The sequence below is a fragment of the Schistocerca americana genome, chromosome 3 (genome assembly GCF_021461395.2).
Source record: "Schistocerca americana isolate TAMUIC-IGC-003095 chromosome 3, iqSchAmer2.1, whole genome shotgun sequence".
Taxonomy (NCBI): domain Eukaryota; kingdom Metazoa; phylum Arthropoda; class Insecta; order Orthoptera; family Acrididae; genus Schistocerca; species Schistocerca americana.
The window spans coordinates 801,633,954-801,657,920 of record NC_060121.1 but is presented as its reverse complement, the minus strand read 5'-3'; the positions used below and the strand labels follow the sequence as shown (position 1 = coordinate 801,657,920).

The window sequence follows — 23,967 nt, the reverse complement described above, 5'->3', positions numbered from 1 at the left end:
ACAGTTGCCCCAACGCCACTACGAGCCGACGCCTGCGCCTCGAGCTCGATGAGCCTAACAGACAAAGCCTCCACCTGCCCCCGAAGAGTGGCCAATTCTCCTTGCGTCCGCTCACAACAATCACAGTCCCTACACATGACTATGTTTACCCTACTCAATACGGTGACAAATTCCCAAGATAATCTTCTGATGAGCTACTCTGATAATCAAGAAACACTCACTGAAATACGAGACGCGAAAACTACGCTACGTTTTCCCAGAAAAACTATTTAAAAGCTAAGCGCAGCAAATAAGTACAAAAACGCTTTATACAAACGGTACTCGCTGCTGCTGGTGCTCTCGCTCTGGCTGTCACAAGACAAATGCTGATTCAAGTGACTAGTGGCTAACGGCCGCGAAACAAACAAAAGACGGTTTTAGGGCGCTTTCTGTTCTAAACGATCAAGAAAACACTAAGAAATCTAACACGAAAACTACGTAAAGTTTTATCAAGAACTGTTAGTTACTATGCAGAGCAGATAAACACAAATAGAATCCCTTCCTTAGTGGAAGGTCGTAAACAAAATGCAAAATAAACGCCTTATACAAACAGTACTCGCTGCTGCTGGTGCTCTCGCTCTGGCTGTCACAAGACAATATTCGGTTAGCTACTGTACACAATATTCTTGTGATACGTTCTGTATAATAAACATTTGTTTTCGCCTATGCTACATTTTCTCACGTTTTTATGACTAAATTATGGTCTCTCTTCCACAATGCGGTAGTCTGTAATTCTGATGACCAGTAACGCATGTGCACTGGATGGAAGTGTCGAGGAGAAGCAGCTGACGCGCCCTCCGTGTTGCAGGCGGTGGTGCGCGAGATGAACCGCCTGGGCATGATGGTGGACCTGTCGCACGCGAGCGTCGCCACCATGAAGGACGCGCTCGCCACCAGCCAGGCGCCCGTCATCTTCTCGCACTCCAGCGTCTACGCGCTCTGCAACAACTCGCGCAACGTTCCCGACGACGTGCTGCGCCAACTGGTCAGCGGGCTCCACTATCTACAGCCTAGCCGTAAACATAGTTCGCTGGCTCACCCTTGTGGTGTAGGTGAAACAAGCACCAACATTATCGGCGCACACCACATATAAACACTGTGTCTCTCTTCGTCTGCTCTCTTATAATTTTTAAGTATACACTACATATTGTAAATGACCTTTTTATGCCTAATATATACGTAGAGGAGATATTTAGTTCACTGCCGCAAGTTTTACATCAGCTCGATAAGAAAGGAAACTGCTGAGAAGAAATGAATCAAAAACATCTCCCTCAACTTTTACGCACTTCGTGAACCGCTAGCCAAGCGTCCCAGTTCCGTTCTGGAAGCATATATACGCTCTTGCACCGCCATCTCATGCTATTTATTCAACGAGAATGTGGATACGAAGGTCTCCTTCACCAGACCAAAAGGTGCACGTCATTTTGATCTAGGTTAGGACTATAGTGATCGTGTTCCAGCAGGTCAAAACCGAGATTTGTATTGCTGTGTTTTCCTAGCTGTATGGGGGTGTGCACTATCCTGAAGCGAAATTACTCGTTCCGGAAGCTTCATTCTGTTCTTTGGTTTGATTTTGTGTTTCAGTTTCTCACAGTATAACTCTACTCAGCGTTCGATCTTTACGAGTGTAGTGAATCCGCAGTGGACCGTTCATATATCTCGAAACTGTCATCATCCTTTTTCTAAGCGGATGCGCTACCACAACGCTTTTCCTCACAGAACGATAAAAGTCCAGTTTTAAACTGATTTATGTACTAATTTCTTCGTTCGATAACTATCCCCACCTAAGTTCAGCGAATAGTAATTACTCCTTTTAATGTATGCAAAACTGATCAGTCTTCTCACTTTATTCCTTGGGGATTGTGAAGAACGACGCACTCATAAGAAAGTACTATGAAATCACAATGGATAAATCCATCCAACTAGCCGGTACAACAGATGCACAAGAAGAGCAGTGCATAAGGCATGATTCAAAGGTGACAACCTATGCAGCACGAAAGAAATGTCTAGTGTTACTTAGTTACTATTATAATGTAACTAACATGTTGCCTTACCCTCAATGCACTTCAAGCTATCCAAAAGAGGCAAGGGTAGTGTGTAAAACAAGATTGGCAATGAACTTTTTTCAGACGGATCACAACGTAGGATCAGCGACGGATGCGTGATTAGTTCTTTATTAACGGGACATGAAACGTAAACTTCCTTCTTTTGTCGAATATCGTGTGTTCTCCACCAATAAATGTTGAGAATGAACGTATAAATCTGCAGTGTGTTAGACCGTAAATTAGTTTAATTGTCGTTTAGCGCTACTAGTAGGCCTGCTAGGGTGTATGAAGGCTGTGAACACCATCAGATTTTGAGTAATCGCAACGAAGGACACAGTGAAGCCATTTGCTTGTGTGAGACAGCGGTTCAGCAAATGACAGAATTTGAATTTCACCTCACTGTGGATCTAGATTTAGCTGTCTTATCGAATCAAGCAATATCCATGTCTTTACGGCATTTGGATGCGTCTGTTGCCGGATGTTGGACGGAACGGGAGCATGAGAGCAGACATACCCGTTATCAGGGTCGCAGTCGACAACATATGCCCCACATAAGCGAGGATCGTCGTGTTTTGCGCCAAGCACATCGTAATCCCTTCACATCTGCGTTGGCCATTCGAGAACCAATTACTGTATTCTCTGCAGCGGTCTGTATAATCCATGACCATTGGCCAGCGACTGGTAGCCCCCGGACAGGGGAATTATTGTGCATAGGTGGCATTAGCACCACAGCCATAACGTTTATGCCTGGAGTGTTGCGCCGACCGGAAAGCATGGTCGCTGAATAATGGCGTCGCAATATATTCAGCAATGAGTCGCGGTGTTGCTCTACCCCGGGTGATCATCTTCTGCGAGTGTGATGGTGACTTCTGATGAGATACAATTCTTACAATGTACTGGGGAGGCACAGCGGTGTTATTCCTAGTGCCATATTGTGTGGGGAGCTATCGGGTATCACTTCAGGTTACATCTGATAGTGATTGAGGGGACCTTGTCTGCCAACGTTACTTCACGGACAATGTGCGTTCTCATTTGTTGCCTCTTCAAAATGGTTCAAATGGCTCTGAGCACTATGGGACTTAACACCTTAGGTCATCAGTCCCCTAGAACTTACAACTACTTAAACCTAACTAACCTAAGGACATCACACACATCCATGCCCGAGGCAGGATTCGAACCTGCGACCGTAGCAGTCCCGCGGTTCCAGACTGCAGCGCCAGAACCGCACGGCCACCGCGGCCGGCTTTGTTGCCTCTCATGTCACAGTATCGTACTGTCACTTTACAACGGGACAATTGTGACGTGACGGTATCTAGGGTAAACTTCGAAGCCTCCTTACGCTTTTTATTCACTGAAGAACAATAGAAATTAGCTAACGCATGATGCTTGACGAAGCTGAACTAAAAACCCCAGATAAGGTAAAGGTCGACATATAAAAATGCACCAATCAGAAAAGACTGTTGATAGGAAAAAGCATAGATTACATCACTGTAACAGATGACAAAACATTGTGCAAAACGTGGCAAGCTCCGTGGACAGCGTTGATACGCTGCCTGCAACGCTGTACGTAAGATATATACAACCCATGCCACGAAAAATACGAACAGACACGGGCGGAAGGCTACAGAGACTCGACAGCGAGGGCAAGACGGACGGCGACAGATAAGACCGGACACCAGACTGCTACGTATTAGGAGTGGTTAGATCGGTATTGGTGAAGAGATAAGGGTTTAATTAACTTTGAGAAGGCAGTATAACAAGGCTGTAAGATAGGACTGACGTTGGTTTATAAACGTGAGATGAGATATACTCTGCCTGGTGAACAAAAGTAGTGCAGTAAAGTGAAGAGGGTCTGTTAATAGTTGAAAAGTGTCTGGTAATAGTTAATGTTACACCTACAAGGAAATCCGAAAGAGACTAATTTCTTATTTTCATACTGTCTGTTGACAACAAATTTTCATGCAAATAGAAAAGAAGCACCGCATCACAGTGTCAGGTCATCACGAGGTAACAAAAGAATGGATTAACTACTGTACTTGAGGTATTATAGAACTTCTTTAGAGGAAGGGGACGACTCTTTAAGATATATGATTACAGGAGCATCAATGCTGTTTTCGTGTCGCAGATATTATAAGTAAATATCATTCCCAGTTGAATTCTGTTCAGGAAAGTAGATTTCATCTAAAACGCCCTTAAGTTAGATTATATAAATAGCAGATAATATATTGTGAAAAGCGTCCAAATTACAAAAATACAAATTTTCAGTTCATTTTTACAGTGCTCCTACACTCTTAACACATGTCTCTATGATCCATGTGTTATATTAAACTGGGTCCATAGCCGGCAAGATCCCTAAATCTGCCCTGATAGAACAATTGTTAAACCAGCTCTAACACCAACTACGTAACAGTTTCAGTATTCAGAATGTCATGGACCACTTACAGCCACTTACAGCCATCTTGCTTCAGGAGAAGGTGTAATGGTTTATTACACACATGCCATCCAAATTTGTGCAAACATCCAGGACAGAGGGTGTCCAGATCATACTGATAAGTATACTGCGGACTAGGCAAATCCGAATCAATTTTTATAATCACTGAAATAAGATCACATAGCCAGTCAACTCGTGAATATTCTATTCTTTCCATCCTTTCCTTCTGGATTCTTGACCATTTTTGTCAGGTAGCGTGCTTCGCAGCCAAAGAACCAGCTTTGAGAATGCATATAAAACAGGATGCCGTTGCTGCACTTGCTGTCTCACCATAGTTGAGGAACAGAGTTAAACTTCACTATGAAGAAGAGAGACAAGAGACGCCGTTCGGTTAGCGTCTGCTGGTGACGAAAGACTCGATCTATTTGCACTGCTCAGATGCTATGGAGTCATCCTGACCAAATTCAGAACAGAGCACAGTACTTCGTCTAATGGTTTGCTGCTCTTGCGATGCTCTTGCTCTAGACAATTCAGCATGTTCCTTTTTATGACTAATTTTGTACACACATCAAAAAAAGTTTTGCATCACCTCGGTTCCGCAAGTTCCGGAACCTGTACGGAAAATTGGAACAGAGATCAACATAAACATCATTTCTACTCTTTTTATTGCTCATGAAAACCACACACTGCGTTTGGTACCATCATACATCGAGACCTTGAGAAGTTGTGGTCCAGATTTTGTACACACCGGTACCTCTAATACCCAGTAGCACGCCCTCTTGCACTGAAGCATTCCTGTAATCGTCGTGCAATACTATCTACAAGTTCATCATGGCACTATTGGTCCACATCGTTCCACTCCTCAACTGCGATTCGGCGTAGATCCCTCAGAATGGTTGGTGGGTCACGTCGTTCATAAATGGCCCTTTTCAAACTATCCCAGACATGTTCGATAGAGTTCATGTCTGGAAAACATGCTGGCCACTCTAGTACAGCGATCTTGTTATCCTGAAGGAAGTCATTCACAAGATGTGCACGATGGGGGCACGAATTGCCGTCCATGAAGACGAATGCCTCGCCAGTATGCTGCTAATATGGTTGCACTATCGCATGGGCGATGGCATTCATGTATCGAACACCCGTTACGGCGCCTGCCACGATAACCAGCGGCGTACGTCGGCCCCACAATATGCCACCCCAAAACAGCAGGGAACATCCACCTTGTCGCAGTCGTTGGACAGGTTGTCTCAGGCGTTCAGCCTGAGCGGGGTTCCTCCAAACTCGTCTCCGACGATTGTGTACTTGCAAGCAAATGCGACATTCATCGCTGAAGAGACCGTTCTGCCAATCCTGAGCGGCCCATTCGCCATGTTATAGGACCCATCTGTATCGCGCTGCATGGTGTCGTGGTTGCAAAGTTGGACCTCGCCTTGGAAGTCGGGAGTGAAGTTGCGCATCATGCACCCTATTGTACACAGTTTGAGTCGTCACATGACGTCCACGACGTCCTGTGGCTGCACGAAAATGATTATTCAACATGGTGACATTGTTGTCAGGGTTTCTCCGAGCCATAATCCCTAGGTAGCGGTCATCCACCGCAGTAGTAGCCCTTGGGTGGCCTAAGAGAGGCAGGTCATCGATATTTCCTCACTCTCTGTATCCCTTCCTTGTTCTAACAACATCGCTTTGGTTCACTCCGAGATGCCTGGACACTTCCCTTCTTGAAAGCCCTTCCTGGCACAAAGTAACAATGAGGACGCCATCGAACCGCGGTATTGACCGTCTAGGCATGGTTGAACTACAGACGACACGAGCCGTGTACTTTCTTCATGTTGGAATGACTGGAATTGATCGGCTGTCAGACCCGCTCCGTCTGATAGGCGCTACTCATGCATGGTTGTTTACATCTTTGGGAAGGTTTAGTGACATCTCTGAACAGTCAAAGGTACTGTGTCTGTGATACAATATCTACAGGAGTTCTGGGAACCAGGGTGATGCAAAACGTTTATTCATGTGTGTATATACACATCGCGCTGCATGGTGTCGTGGTTGCAAAGTTGGACCTCGCCTTGGAAGTCGGGAGTGAAGTTGAAGGAGCTGTCCTTCCTATGCTTTACTGAAATTTACTCATTAAAACATTTTGTGTCATATCTGTACATCACATAGATTTTTTGCAAGAAGGCCTTTATACAGAACCACACACTTACACACAAGCACGCGCGAGTGCGCACACACACACACACACACACACACACACATACACACACACACACAGGGATGGAGTGAGTATTACTGCAGTAAATGATAATTAAGACTTCAGAAAAAGGTTCAAATTTCTACCTGGTGTCCTAGGTAATTATTCCAATGAGTATCTGTGTACACCATATATTTCAATCAGTTTCAATACATCAAATATAAGTAGTTCTGGCTACATACTAAAATTAATCAGAGACTGACCCAACTGGTAGTCTGTGCTGATACATCTAGCACTTACAGATTTCTTCTGGCAGAGTGCCACATTGACACAACGGTTGGATATACAAATGTCTTTCCAGAAATATGACGATTTATATATTTACGATAGCCATATTAAGTAATATGAAATAAATTTATAGGCAGCAGACATTGGTCGCAAACTCACACTATGTACTGATTCCCACATTATTGTCAAAGAATCACTGATCAGGATAGAAAAGAATAGCATGTTCTGTTCACTGCTTCTTACCGGACTGTAGACATCCCCTAAAACTGAGACAGCCATTAGGTAATTCTCCATAAATTACGTAATGTGGAAGATAGTAATAAGGGCGACGAATATTGCTGGACTTACATTTTTTTGTAAATCAGATAAAATAAAGAAAAAATAATGAAACATATACAGCCACAGACACATGGACATGCGTGGTCTGTATTATCATCACATCATAACTTTGCTAGTTATCACCACTTCGGTTTACCTCTTTGGGCAACAGGATTTAACTAAATGATAACGTTGATGTGGAATTATTGAAATCCATTCAGTCACAAACATGAATGTCTATCTGCACCGTGAAGGTGCCCATAGAGAATAGAAAACGCTTTCAAACAAATTCAAAACACTTTCGCTTAATCACTGACTGTCCACCATTCTGGTATTTTTAATAAATAGTACTTTGTCTGAAGCGAAGCACTTCAGTGTATTCTAGAATTATGTGTTAGGTTCTACATCACTTCTTATAACCTTATCCGTTTGCTTTGCAATTTGTTAAAATTAAATTATTCAAATTCTTCAGAATATACACTCCTGGAAATTGAAATAAGAACACCGTGAATTCATTGTCCCAGGAAGGGGAAACTTTATTGACACATTCCTGGGGTCAGATACATCACATGATCACACTGACAGAACCACAGGCACATAGACACAGGCAACAGAGCATGCACAATGTCGGCACTAGTACAGTGTATATCCACCTTTCGCAGCAATGCAGGCTGCTATTCTCCCATGGAGACGATCGTAGAGATGCTGGATGTAGTCCTGTGGAACGGCTTGCCATGCCATTTCCACCTGGCGCCTCAGTTGGACCAGCGTTCGTGCTGGACGTGCAGACTGCGTGAGACGACGCTTCATCCAGTCCCAAACATGCTCATTGGGGGACAGATCCGGAGATCTTGCTGGCCAGGGTAGTTGACTTACACCTTCTAGAGCACGTTGGGTGGCACGGGATACATGCAGACGTGCATTGTCCTGTTGGAACAGCAAGTTCCCTTGCCGGTCTAGGAATGGTAGAACGATGGGTTCGATGACGGTTTGGATGTACCGTGCACTATTCAGTGTCCCGTCGACGATCACCAGTGGTGTACGGCCAGTGTAGGAGATCGCTCCCCACACCATGATGCCGGGTGTTGGCCCTGTGTGCCTCGGTCGTATGCAGTCCTGATTGTGGCGCTCACCTGCACGGCGCCAAACACGCATACGACCATCATTGGCACCAAGGCAGAAGCGACTCTCATCACTGAAGACGACACGTCTCCATTCGTCCCTCCATTCACGCCTGTCGCGACACCACTGGAGGCGGGCTGCACGATGTTGGGGCGTGAGCGGAAGACGGCCTAACGGTGTGCGGGACCGTAGCCCAGCTTCATGGAGACGGTTGCAAATGGTCCTCGCCGATACCCCAGGAGCAACAGTGTCCCTAATTTGCTGGGAAGTGGCGGTGCGATCCCCTACGGCACTGCGTAGGATCCTACGGTCTTGGCGTGCATCCGTGCGTCGCTGCGGTCCGGTCCCAGGTCGACGGGCACGTGCACCTTCCGCCGACCACTGGCGACAACATCGATGTACTGTGGAGACCTCACGCCCCACGTGTTGAGCAATTCGGCGGTACGTCCACCCGGCCTCCCGCATGCCCACTATACACCCTCGCTCAAAGTCCGTCAACTGCACATACGGTTCACGTCCACGCTGTCGCGGCATGCTACCAGTGTTAAAGACTGCGATGGAGCTCCGTATGCCACGGCAAACTGGCTGACACTGACGGCGGCGGTGCACAAATGCTGCGCAGCTAGCGCCATTCGACGGCCAACGCCGCGGTTCCTGGTGTGTCCGCTGTGCCGTGCGTGTGATCATTGCTTGTACAGCCCTCTCGCAGTGTCCGGTGCTAGTATGGTGGGTCTGACACACCGGTGTCAATGTGTTCTTTTTTTCCATTTCCAGGAGTGTATTTCGTGCCGTGCAAAGCATGTGACAAAGTAAAACGGTAGAGCGAATAATAGTAATTATTGTAAAGAACCATTAGTAAAAAAGGAACGTTGCTTGGCGGGTCTCGTTTCTGAAGTGTCCTCAAAATTGCTTTTAACTGCCACTTCAATACATTCTTTGTCGATGAGATATGGTTTTGTTTTACAAACCATGCAATAAATTCTGAACTAAAAGTATTTTAGTTTCCTTTGTCTTAATTATTTATTTTTTCAGTTGAAGTACCATAGCATATCACACATATAATATGATATCCAACTTCTCAGCTAAATATCTGTGTTCCCGCACTTTGACAGTCAACTCAGTACCCTTTGAACAAATCGTACAGTGCTTACAGGACACAATTCCATCAAAAGACGCTAATAAGTGAAACCTAGACGACCAGCGACGCATATGTTGCAGCGCAATCGTTTTACAAGGCCACAATCTATATATCCAAAGAAAGTCATACTTTATTAAAAATTTAATTTGCATATGTTTTCAAATCATCATCCAAAAAATATGGAAATAACTATAAGAATGTTAACAGTTTTGGAATGTCTGATTCAAAATTTAGAAACATACGTTAATCAAAATCTTTTATTTTGTTTTCTTGTTAAGTTTGAAATAATTTCTTACTGTACAGTTTGGAGCTCAAGACAGTGGTAGGAATAGGCCTACAGTTTAACCGAAATTTTTATTTGTCTGGAAATGCATAGAGCGTTTTAAGAATTTATATAACCTACACAAAGGAGGCTCCTTTTCTTGTTATGGTGTGTTATGCTAACTGTTGCGGGTACAAAGTGAGGAGTTGAATAAAAGGTATTATTTCGATCGTTTTGATTTCAGATTTTCGAATGCTCTTTTCCAGTTTCTTTTTACTGTATCTGGTGAACACACCGAGCAATCAGCATTAAATTATAGATATTCTCTCAGTGCAAGTGACTTAGCCTAGTAGCCCGTACGTGTTCGTAGATATATTAATGTTAAAACCTTTATTCACATTAGACTGTACTGCTGTGAAACCAAAATACCTCAGATATCTGTTCTTGTTTACAAACAGGCGAGCAACCGTGGACTCGTGATGGTTACTTTCTATAACTACTTCGTGAAATGTGGGCCAAAGGCATCAGTTTCCGACGTAGCAGGTGAGTTTGGGCAGAAATGTCTCCAAGCGCCATGTTTTAATTCTTGATCTTTCTGGTGATCATTTTCTTCCTCGAATTTGCTATGTCACTTTTTACTTTTCGGGAATATTTTATAAGTTCTACTGAAAACGATACATAGAATTTGTTTTCTGATTTCAAAACAATTTTTGTTATTTGTTGTTCATACACTGAGCAGTGGTAACAGTTATGTTCCATACGTTGAAGTGTGCTATAACGACAATGTTGTTACCAGTGACTATATATTTTGATTCGCACCTAATAATATATTTTAGCATCTTATTTACAGTGGGATTTCTATACGTATAGGCGTAATTTTCTATACTGATGTAAATAACGTAGATAGGTGATTCATAGCTTAATAATGTATTAAAATTATGTAGTTGGAGATATCCGTACGATCATTTAATATCGAGGATAATTATGGGAATATACTGACCTTAAGCAGTACGATAGTCAAAGTCTGTCAAAAATGTTCTTAATGCAGGCGAACATGTGATCACATAAACATTACAAACTTATCTGTTTACACATTTCTACGTGTGGAAGGCTTTACACTGTAGATTTTGGGAATCCTACCAGGCTTAGTAACGTGGCACAAAAGAAGCTGTTTGATAACATTCGGAAAACATTATGCCAAAGAAGTTGTGGAACATGAAACTGGTAATAACTGCAAATTTGAATAAAATGATACTTACATAAGCCATCCATCGAAAAATTTCCAAGACTGATTTTATTCCTGACGCATAAGCGTCATGGTTGCACATAGAACTGACAGGAGTAAACAACAGATATCTGTCAACCAGTTAGTTGTAAGCAGATAGTGTTTGGCGATGAGTCTGCGGCCGTAGTGCCTCACCACTGATGTATCACATATCGACATTCAGCAAAGAACGGCAAACTCTATGTATCAAATGTTCAAGGTATTCTCCAGAAAGATTGTAATGAAAACCGTGGACATTTCTTTTCTGGCAAAAATCGTCACAGATGACGAGACTTGATTTTGCAAAATTGAATCTATCGCAAAACAACAATGTGGATAATGGCTGTCTGATGCTTCACCATTGACGAATTAGATGCAGATGTGACGCGCTAATTGAACAACATCACAAAGGAGGACACTTCTGAAGGTTTCGCATGATTTCAAGAACATTTTGTGTGTTTTAGTCAAATAGGGAGAGGCTATGTGGAACGCTTTAAGGATTAAACGACTGTAAGGAACACCTTAAGTATAGGTTCAGTTTGTTTTCCGTCTCTGTGTGTCTGTCTCTCCGTCCGACAGCTGAGATCCCTTTTCCCTAGAAAGAAGAAGGCGAATCAAGTTGAAACTTGTACACATACTATCGTAGACGGTCGCTTGGCGATGCAGATCATTCAAGTATCTAAGTCACCGCAGTTAAAGGATACGGCCTTTTACCTCACATTTTTTGGCACTTCCAGATTCACTCATCAGAACACGTAGGGTACTTCCCATTGACCTAGATTCATTAACTTTGAAAAGATGTATAGTTCCATGCTACAAATTATGAGAAAATATCCTAAAACGGTTAATGTGTATTTACATCAAACGAGAAAAATGTTTTATCGTTTGTTGTGAGTCCGTCTGTTACGACTCCTTTTCCTCAGGAAAATGTAGCCGTATCCAGATGAAACTTATGTCACACACTAAGGACTATGGACCCATAGCGATGCAAAACATTTAAGTTTCTACCTCATACAGTTAAAAGATGTGGCCATTTACGTAATTTATTTTGATACTCGCAGCTCACTTATCAAAACGTTTATGGTACATCCGGTTGACCTAAAATTATGCATTTTCGCAAGGAGCGTGGTTTCACAGGACTACTACATTAATAAATCCGAAAATTTGTAACGACGACCCACGGAAAAAATTGTTCTTTTGTAATTTTTCATCCGATTGTCTGCCTGCGCGTCTGCAAAACTCGTCGAGTTCCACGGCTGCCGGGATAAATAAACCAACTATGTGAATAAATAAATTCGTATGCAACCGTCAGCGTGTACGTTCTACGCGCACTTGGTCAATATTTTAATAATCCATTTTCAAAACGTTTTGGACTGTCACCATCAACAGCTGTAGACGGCTTGAGTCACTTTTGTTAGACAAATGTTCCGTAAATCTCAATCATGGAATAAACCTAAGGAAAGTTAGAAGGTATTTTTCAGTAGGTAAGTAGGCGAATCATCAGGATTGATACTGTAGTGTGAAGATATTTTGAGGCATTGCTGTCGGCTTGTTCGTTTCCTAGGCGACATTAAAACGACTTTTCCACTGGGTGACCACGAACAAACATACGTACGAATGAGAAAAAAAAGTTGCAGGTTCGATCAGTCTAACCACAATTCAATCAGCAATGCTATGCAGGGATGCGTGAATATCCAATCAGAAATTTAGTTCCGAAAGAGGAATAATAAATGAACGGGTAAAATTTTGTAGTACCTGAAACATGCAGATATATATAGTGCCACATTATATGGATGATAAATTCGTTAGAAAAAAAGCCAGGGAAACAATGGCTGAGACGTTTGAGGACTTTGAATGCGTTCTTAAATCTTCACGAAATTTCAACTGTACATTAGCATGTCGTATTGTAGAAATAACAAAAATTACGTACGCAGTACCAAAACATGAAGGAAGAAAAACTATTCCACTCTGAAACTTTGTTTCAAAGGAAAGCTTCGTACGAAACATGTACCAATTAGAAAAAAAGAAAAAAGAAATTAGTGATAAACATCAAACTTGTGGACCACTTGGACGAAGTGTAGGAATGCTTCTGCCTTGGAAGCAAGTTAACACAAGAGGGACGAGGAAAGAAGAATATAACAAACTACCAAAGAAACAGCCAAAAGAAGTCTTGTAGTACCAAGCTTCGTTTTTAATTTGAGAAAGAAAGTACTGAAAATGTCAGCCTGGGACACACTCTTGTGTAGAAGTCAATCACGGAATGTGGGAAAATCGTAAAACAAGAAAATTGTAGCGTTCGAGACGTAGTACTCTAGAAGGGTGTTGAAAATTAGATTTACGGATAAAACAGGAAATGAGGAGGCTATCTGTAGAATCGGCGATTGGAGGAACTTGCAGGAGCGAGGGAAAGAATGAACGATCTTGTGTTAAGACAGCATGGTTCTAGAATGCTCGAAAGGAAAGGCGAAGATTGGGCTATATCCAAGAATTCACTCGAAACGTTGGGTGTAAGTGCTATTCTCAGATGAAAGGTTTCGTACACGAAATGGGATCTTGGTGGAGTACGTCAAACCAGTTAGAATAATGATGAAGTAATAATAAACTCAGCTGATATCACTCTATGTTGTAGTGATTCACGCCTGAAGTGAAAGTTTCAGTAACTGGAAATTTATGAGTCGAGGTGATTGCAGTACTTGTTGCAATGGCTATGCCTTCTACCCCAATTGATGAACTCAGAAATATGTTTTGAGCAACAACGTAATATTAGTCAAATGCCTTAGTGCGCAACAAGTTACAACCTAATTTAACTTGTTTAGTGATTTTGTGAGAGAGATAGTCACAGACTCAATAACAGGACAACATGAATGAAATGAACGCCATGGAAACCCAATTACGACTGCCGTGAAGCCTAAAGTGGCTCGAATTAGGAGTGATGAACATTCGATTAATGAACTTGCCGTGTGGAGTCGCTTTGGAATGGAAATCAACGCCACTAAGACAGTGCTCTGTTAGGACACACTTGCATATTATTGACAGTAACGAAAAAAGTTTCAATGGAAGTCTGCTAGTTTGGACACACTTGGCACTAACAAATTGAGAATGCTCCAGTACTGGCGCAAAAGAAGTATCAGAAATAGACTGCTGGAGTTGTCAGAACGTAGCGTACAAGTAAGACGAAATACGGCGGAAGTGCAGAAAGGTAAACAGCGTTATAATGTGCAAAGAAGTTGAGACTCGATTGAAGTGTAGCTATACTGTTTACAGGTATTATTTTTTATATGAGATATATATTAAATATCGGTATGGTAAAGTATTTCTTCAAGGTCAAGAATGATGCCACAAAGAACTACGTTTTCATAGTACGCTGAACAGTTTGGGTAGGTTGTTAACTGGCTCGGACAGGTCGCAGTACCGTAAGATGAAGCACTCAGTAATTCTAAAGAGCACAAGTGGTCTACAAACATCGGGAGGTAGCCAGTGCATCTTTCGTCACGAGCCTAGCATTTTCAGAAGAAGGTGAACACAAAATGACATTGCTTCTCAAATATAACAAGAGTATTAGTAACAGAAAGAATCGATTTTAGAATGATATTTCTGTTACTTGTGTAGTCATCAATATAAACTGGCTCCAATCTACCCAAATTCCTCATTCCCTCCTAATTTAGTGTATGAGACCAATCATTCGAATTTTGATTTCCGTAATCCTTTCATTTAATTTCATCTGTAATTTGTTTATGCATGTTACTCTGACACACATAATCAGTTTTTTTCTTCAGTAAATGCTGTGACCCTCATAAGTCACTTAATTTGAAGAACATTGTGTTGCGAAATTATAGCAGTTTGTCTTGCTTATACGTTTAAGAACTCATGAGATCTAACGAAGGTGTGCCATAAAGGCGGCCAATAGAGAGGCGACTAAGGTGTTTAATTTGCGTATTGTGCCATTTTCTGAACGGGTCACAGATAAAGGAATTATGATTCAGAGAACCCTATAATCCAGTATTCCTTCATCTGTTAACCCATTTCGCTCGTTTTGACGTTAGCTATCACATCCTAGTTCACAAAAAAAAAACACAGGATAACTTACTTGACGAGCACCGAACAGTCAGTCGCTCGTGATCGTTGCATGTCAACCATGTTGTATGCAATGCTTTGTTTTTTATCTGAACCACTATTCTGATGATGGCTAACGTTGAAACGCGTGAAATAAATTAACAGATGAAGGATTATTTGATTCTGGTTTTATCTGCAATGAAGTTCCTTTCTCTGCGACGAATTCAGAAAATTTCAGACTACACAAATAAATCATGAGGTCTTACTCAGATTCAAACACATTGCTTATTTTTCAATATTTACTCGAAGCCATGTTGGGTTACGCGAGAATAATAATAACAGCACTGCTGCCGCTGCTGTGGCTACTTACTACTACTACTAATAATAATATTAATAATAATAATTATTATTATTGTAGCAGTAGGCTGCATTCTCTCCGAAATACCAGTGACATATCGAAATATCTGTACTATGCCGATTAGCTCCCGCTACAGTGGTTAACGATTCAACAAGATGCTTTTTCAGTATTACTAGTTTTGAAAACGATCCGCTGAATTGTTTTTGTATTCCGAAATAAATACAGAATCTGTTTAGTGAGAAAGACGGTACCAAGGACAATCATCTGCGGAATTAGATAAGCTAAAGAAGTGTATTATGCAGATTTTTAAGACTGAAATCTGGGAGGGCTTACTACAGCAACGTGAAGATGACTGTTCACTCAGTCTAAGCATATATGTTTATACTCTTTGTTGCATAACCACATGGACAGTACTACTCCTTCACGAGGGGTGATAAGAAAATCTTACAATGTAAAACCGCTGCCTCCAGTTCAGTGTGCATTAGGGTCTTTTTGCGTACGTTGGTTCCCGTGTTAAGGCTGACAAGACATCTGTCTGTTTTTTGGTGTACGTGACTACCTTACACAAAATGTGTTTCGCAGTGATGTTTATTCCATGTCTTGATCTTGTTAAGTCTACTCCTGAAATCAAACACTTTTAAGGGAGCAGAATGGGGCAAGTTGATTGAGTCAAGTCGACTTCGTCATCTAATGTGCAAATCATATTTCTCAGTCAGCTTTAGTCCGTAAAGCAGTGAATGAGTTCCAAGAAAGCGAGATGGTACCGTATGTTACGCTTGTGTTTAATGAACATGGCTTTGCTACAGCTCAAAACACAAATCATGTTCTCGTTAAGAGTCATTCTAAAGTTAGAAATACTCAAGCTGCAATACCGAAAGGACAACGAACAGGTCTCCTCACTAATCTCTAGATGAGCATTAGGTGGAACAGGATTTAATCTTCCTGGCAGATTAAAATTGTGTGCCGGACCGAAACTCGAACTCGGGACCTTTGCCTTTCGCGGGGAAGTGCTCTACCAACTGAGATGCCCAGAGTGAAAGTCTCATTTTGGAACGGGATTAACAACCAAGCCTTTGAAAAATTGGTACTTCCAATAAGCGAAAATGGTGCCGAAGTGTCTTCTCTTTTAAACTATTCAGCAATGAATAGTCCACGAGTGAAAAATCGGAAAAGTCGCACTACGCTACATGCTACATTTTTAATAAGGTCACATATAAAACCAATTCTAACTGATAAGGAAACTCACAAGGTGGAATAAAGTGTGACTATAAAAAAAAATTTCTACTGCGTCATTAAATTGAACCTATTTGTCTCAGGATGAAAATTATATATAGCGATAATAAATAATAAATAACCAAGTCCTCCTACCTGCATACTTTCCGAAACGTCCCAAGTATATGAGACTTTCTTGTGGGAGAGTCATTTCTACATTCAAATTCCGATTAAGGGCGACACTTGTAAATTTTATGACAAGATTCACGACTGTACAAAAGCTGCACGCTTTTATTCGGATAAACTGAGCTTGTTGAAAGGAGCAAGACTGATAATTCATTTTGAGGAAACTTTAAAAACAAACATCAAGGATCCTTCTGTAAATAACTTTAGTTCAACGAATTTAATTAATCTAGAGCAATTATTAAATACCTTCATCTACAGCTTTATTTCTTAAGTCAACAGTAGTATAGAAACCGAAATAATAATTCTTTGAGATATTTGTTTTGAAACACGTAACTTTTGTTCCGTTGCAGAACACATTAACTACATTAGAAATTTGATCGGAGTTGACCACATCGGCGTTGGAGGCGATTTCGATGGAATAAACATGTGAGTAGAAACCTTCGCAACAGCCTTTCAGTGTAGATGTTTCGTTTAGAGAAAGCTATGTTTTATATACTGATCTAACGTATTTATTGAAAATCCACTCTTTCGTAAATGTATGCACTCTTGACTGATTTTCTCTCGTACAGAGAATATCATTTCCGGCTATACTGTTGTAATAGCTATTCTGCTATGGTATCGTCCAGATAATTATTCTTCTGGGACTACACGGAATTATTCCTCTCTAACTGCAGATTATAAATCCAAGCTCTTGAAATGACATTTTCATGTTATTGTAACTACACAAGTATGAGAGTAGAGAAAAGCATTGTCGGTATGAAAAATTTCATACTTTCGAGCTTGCTATGTATTAAAGGTTTAATACTATCTTACACGGTTTTCAAGTGATAGCGTTCATTTTATGTATGTCACAGTCTTTTTCTGAAACTGAAAAAATTACTCCGGGAAAGTAAAGTTTTCCAAACGTGAAAATATATTTCTAGGTACAACGTAGTGTGCAACTAGGAACAAAACATACTCTATTCAAATTTAAAAGTGTTGAAATCGAGAAAATCTTGTCAATGATATATTTGGTAGTCTATTGTGATATTGTTATTTTACTACGAACCAGGAACCAGTAAGTGAACTCGGATTAAGCAGACGTTTTATCAAAAATCATTGGCGAAAACGTTTTCAAATAAACGTGTTGGCAACTAACACTAATTTCCATTTTAGGGACTGGTAGGATTCCTAAGGTATTAGAGTAATTCAGTTAAACTTCAGATACCAGGAGTTCTGTAGTGGTAGCCATTCCGTTTCAGTATCCAACATGGTGCACGACCGATGAAGTATGGTACAACAGTTTGCACATTATGTAGGTAGCTTTTAATATATAAAGGATTTTACTCACTGTAACACTCTGTAACTTACAAATTAGCAATGCCCACATAACGGCTTTAATGTGTTGCATAACAGTGAAAGACACACAACTGATAATATTACAACCGCTGCACAAAACACAACCTCATGTCCCAGAAGAAAAAATAGTAGCAAATGCCACAAACTGCTTACGTTCTGGAGCGCATTGCTCCATGTTATTGTGAAATAAGTCACTAGATTGAAACACCGACCAGGAATTAATACTCTGCTATCTGCACTATCCTCTAGGTACAATATCATCCGCTACTCTCCTCGAAAAACATGGATCAATTAATATTGGGTAATCAATGTTATTCATTAAACTTAATTAGTTTACTTTACTTTACACGATCAGGCCCAATTGAACGCGGGCTGCTTTGACAGATTGACTCCATTTAGCCTGTCTTCAGGTCCATTCTGCCATCCTTCCAGCAGTCCCACTCTCTGAAAGTCTTTGAATATGCTATCACTCCATCGAGTTCTAGGCCTTCGCAAGGGCCTTCTGCCGTTGGCTTGGTGTTGAGTACAGCTTTCGGCCATCGGTTCTCCCGCACTCGAGCAACATGCCCTGCCCAATCGAGTCGTTGCGTGTACATTATAGCCAGGATGTTCGGCTCTTTGTAAATATCATACGACTTTGTATTGTGACGAATCCTCCATTTTCACTCTCATTATCGTAAACTGGTCCAAAAGTCATTGTTTCGAATATAATCAGTCTGTTCAGATCGTGCTCCGTTGCACTCCAAGTGGCACATCCATATGGTACTACTGGCTGTAGGAGTGTTTTGTAAATGTTTATTTTGTAATGTATTCACAAACTTCTGGAAACTGGAAGTTTGTAGTAAGTTCCTATGGGACCAAACTGCTTACGTCACGGGTCCCTACGCTTATATACCACTTAATCTAACTTAAACTAACTTACGCTTAGGACAACCACACACCCATGCCCAAGGGAGGACTTGAATCTCCGACCGGGGGATTCTCGCAAACTGGGACAATGCGCCCTAGACCACGCGGCTACAACGCGCGGCTCAAACGTCTGGTTTTGAGGCGAGCACGGAGGCCGTGGCAACACCGAATACCTTCCTGTAGTCTTGCCTGTATTTCCATTTTACTTGATGGTTCATCTCTGAGTACTGCGCCCAGATACTTGAACTTCCTGACTTGACGATAAGCACCTTCAGCTGTCTGTAAGAGTGGAAATGGTTCTTGAGTTTCGTTGTGTCTATAGTGTAGGACGGGTTCTTGTCACGACTGATTTGAAGTCTAATTTCCCTCGCTGTTGTATCCAGAATGTCAGCCTTTTCCCCTAATTATTCTTGCGACCAAGATAGTAGCACTATATCATCGGCATATCTGAGATACTTGATGTTCACATCCATGGTCTGGATTCCTCTGAGTTCGTTAGATGACATCTCGCGCAGTACCTTCTCTAATGCGAGATTGAAAAGGAGATAGTTCATCACCCTGCCATAGCTCAGTTTTTATTTTGAATGCTTCAAGCACGTTGCTTGCAATTTTTACCTTTTACCTTTATACCTCAGGCAGGCCTTCGTGAGGCTTACTAGTTTCTTGACAAAACCGAATTCTTCCAGACACCTCAGCATACTTTCCCGATAATGCAATTATATGCTTTTCTGAAGTCGACAATCAGCAAGTATAGTTCTTGGACAATCTCCCACCTTTTCCCTATGATCTGGCTTAGGACAAAGATTTGGTCGACAATAGATCTCCCGTGACAAAGTCCTCCTTGATATTCTCCAATAATGGTGTCTGCCAACGGTTGGATTCGATCTAGAAGACATTTTGAGAAGATCTTATGACAAATATTGGGCAGAACGATACCGATAGTTCTCACATTCCATTCGGTCATACTTCTTGTGGATGGGACAGATTACTCCATTCCTCCAGTCCTCTGGAATGTTTTCAGGGTTCCAAATGTTCTCTATTAATTTTTGAATCATTGCGATAAGATATTCACCCCCATCCTGAATTATTTCAGCGTCGATACCATCTTCTGCTGGGTATCTGTCTTTGTTAAGTCGTTTTATCTGGTTCCTCTACAGCTGGAGGTAGGTGTTTAGGGTCTGCTGTCAGTGGTATGAGAAGTTAAAGAGTGTCGTTGGGTCTTCACAATTTAAAAAGTCACTGAAATATTCTTCCTATTTCTTTCCAATGTGATATTCATTTGTCAGCGCGTCGCCTCTGGCATTTTTTTATGAATTTCTCAGTGGGTTTATAGGTTTTCCTCGGGTAGCTCACCTTTTTGTACCTGTTCTACATCCTCCGTCCCTGGAAGTCTGCTTCTGCATCTGATAATCCCACTCACGAACTTCCTCTTTTCTCTCCGCAATACCGCTTGTGATTTTCTTCGGACTCTGCCAAATTCTGCCTTACTCCTCTGATCAGCTGTTGACGGTGACCACTTCTCACGGGTTCCCTTTCTCCTGCTGACCGCCTCTTCACAGACCTCACTGAACCATTTCTGCTTCCGCGCCACTCTTTTTCCAAAGACTGCTCCTGCAGCTATTGTAACGACATTTCTAATTCCTTCCCATTGCTAATTTACAACCGAGTCCTCTGTTTCTGGCAGTACTGTAAAACAATTCCTGATCTTAACTTGAAGTTTATTCCTGGTTTCTTCCTGTTCCGCTTTTTCTATTTGTGAACATGCCACTTTCTTTAGTTTACGTCTTAGATTTGGTTTCAGGGTGACTCTGAGTTGGACCACACTCAGCCTCACGGGAATTTCTTACATCCATAATCCAATTCCTGGCTTCTGCGTTAATAGCTATGTGGTCTACTTGGTTGACTGTTTTCCTATCTGGGGATACCCAGGTTCGGTTGGGCACATGTCTGCGGGGGAAGTTAGTGCTACTGATAAACATGCCCTTGGAGTTAGTAGAGCTAATTATCCTGATTCCATTGTCATTATTATTGTCATGCGGACTATGAAGGCACATTATGGAAGTAAAGCTGATGTCCTATCAGATCTTGGCATAAAAATCGCCGATGAGAATTCTGCAGCTGTTTTTAGGGATGGAATCCATAACATCTTCCAGCTCTTCTATGAATATATGCTTCCCTTGATCATCACTTTCCTCTATTCGTGGATGACAGTTCACAAAGGAAACTTCGTGATTTTTCATTGATAAATTTAGAACTGATATTTCTGGATTCACTGCCGTGGAATTATTTACCATTGGTACTATGTCTCTGTTAACACGGAAACCAGTTCCCAAACTGTGCTTGCCTGCTTCCCCATAGAATATTGCGTAATTATCTACATCTATTGTCCCTGTACCTTCCCATCGAACTGCCTGCAGGGCAACTACCGACATTTTCTACTTTTCCAATTCCTTAACTAAACTTATTGCCGCCTCAGGTTTGTACACAGAGTTTACATTCCATGTTGCAAATCGTAGTCCTTTTCTATGCTTGGTTCGTTACATTGGGTGTCTGTTCTGTACCCGAGGCTTCTCTCCAGCATTCGTAACATAACTGGCCTGTATATTATTCATAAACCTGAAAAAAATATTTTTGTTTTGTTCTATTTTAGTCACACATTTACTCCTAAAATGTTTGAAACGTTAACTGCTTGGGACATTTCCATTTTCTTAACGTAAATTTTAATCGTGTTCGCAACCTAAATTTCCGGTGGCTACGTAAAGCTGTCCTAAAAATAGTTTGAGAGTAAAATACGTATTTTACCTCCTTGTTTAAATGTCAGCTAGACATGGATATATTCATTAGTCCGATGAATAAAGAAATATTTTGATATTAGAACATAAAAATCTGGAGTAAAACCATAATCTAATGACAATATACAGAGTTGTAGGCTATATGTTTATCATTAGATACGGCTCATGAACGTACAGAAGTGCAGTTCCACTATTTGTTTCCGGATGTGGTGGTTGGATTGGCAGCAAAAGTGAAAAGTTAACCCATAGATGCAGCATCTGGAAGGAGGAAATACATCAAACATTATAACTCTGGGATGCTGTCCTCTCGTTGCTTATAGGGTGCCTAAAGGATGTTGCGTTCTCGAAATGCTTTAAAACAGTTCAGACAAATAACATTAGTAATTTTATTTCTAGTAAGCAAATGGGCAATACTGAACTTTGATTACAGCGAATGCCGCTAGCGAGAGGCGACATGGAAATAATAAACTTCTTGCTACACAGAATTTCCAAGGAATCACTTGATAAGGGTCACGACAATCTGATAGCGTAGCACTGACGTCCGTTTCAGACTCAAACGATCTGAGCAGCCGAGGCCAGCAGGAGCGGCGCTTACATTGACTTCTTCCAGGTGTCGGTCTCGGTACGGCGCGGTCCAGTTCCGTGCACCATTGGCCGACCTTTTGTCACCGCCTTCTCTGGCCTTGCGTACTGCATCTTCGTTCCGGCGCTTGTGGTTACGCCAGAACAATAACCACCGAAACGAGAGCAATCTTATGATTTGAATTTTAGTTGACGAAGAGATTTATGCTATGATCACGCTGATATTGCGGAATATTGTGGGTAGGGGTGGGGGGGGGGGGGGTGGGGGGGGGGGGGGGGAGGAATAAGCAAAACACTTCCTAAGACAGAATCTGTTCACTTCACGTGAAGAATTGAATCAAAGTTTGTATCGAAAACCTAAATCTCAAAGGTCGGATGAGCATCTGAGCCGCCGTTCTTCCAACGAAGAGCCCTTTACCTCACCACAGTGCCACTTCGAACGGCTATGACGTATATAACGATACCACAATGGAAAGCGTCGTTTTCCTGTCATAAATAAAATCTAGTATCTATATAATTTTTTAGTGTTCCTTTATTAATCCAACATAGTATTTATGATTACATTTGTTTGACGAACTGCGGAGTAGAATGTATGTTTCCAAATGTAATTTGCGTATTAAACGTCTCATCCACAGCCCTATTGGTCAGAACTTCAATCTTGTGCTTCCAGTCTTTACCTCCAGTCAGGCTCGGATGCCATATCAACAACCGAATCCCCTTTTCATCTTCATTTTTACCTTTGATTACATTACTGGCAGTTTCTAACACTTACGATGGAAGCTACAACAGACCTTACAGATGAGAAACTATGAAAGTTAGCAGTGAATGGTAAGCACATTCAGCACAATAAAAATGATCGTCTGGTGAACACTAGTATGAGGGAGGCTGCATTTTGGGCACATTAATTTGAAATTTGAGTGCCTTTTTCCATGAACACATCTTCTTGGTGTTGCTGAAGTTCTGAGAGGTGTAGCCACCAAATATTGTCTACGCCCATTGTTCCCTATTAAAGAAGTGCTTTCTCATGTCATATTGATCATATGAAGGTAACGGATATCCAGAGTCATGACGTTTTGGTATGAATGATATCAAAAATAAACGGCAACATGCAAACAGAAAGAAATTTGCTGATGGCCTCTTGGTCACTGCATTGTGCGTGCGGTTCAGCTGCTAACTGTTCAGCATTTGAATTTGCATCGCAGAATCACTATCAGTCCTTTAGGTTTTGTTCCGTTAAAGCTCATGTAACGCGATGGTTCCCAAACTACTTATTGCTCTCAGTATATTCCTATATCATTTTCCGTTACACTTCTCACCGAGAAGTACGTCATATTACATGTAATATACCTTCCTGTTGTGCTGTCTGGAGATATATGGAACATTCATTTTAAATTTTGTCTTACCAGTTTAATAAATTTAAAATGTGTTGACCCACA

The 23,967-nt window shown here is 41.5% G+C and overlaps 1 protein-coding gene across 1 annotated transcript in view; it reads left to right on the top strand.

Annotated features, from left to right (window-relative positions):
* LOC124606410 (dipeptidase 1-like) overlaps positions 1 to 23,967 on the top strand; it is a 347,567-nt gene that overhangs the window by 289,005 nt on the left and 34,595 nt on the right. Inside the window, exons 6-8 of the mRNA XM_047138391.1 lie at positions 848 to 1,024; positions 10,296 to 10,380; positions 17,261 to 17,336. Of these exons, the coding sequence (XP_046994347.1) occupies positions 848 to 1,024; positions 10,296 to 10,380; positions 17,261 to 17,336 (338 nt within the window). The remainder of the gene's footprint in view (positions 1 to 847; positions 1,025 to 10,295; positions 10,381 to 17,260; positions 17,337 to 23,967) is intronic.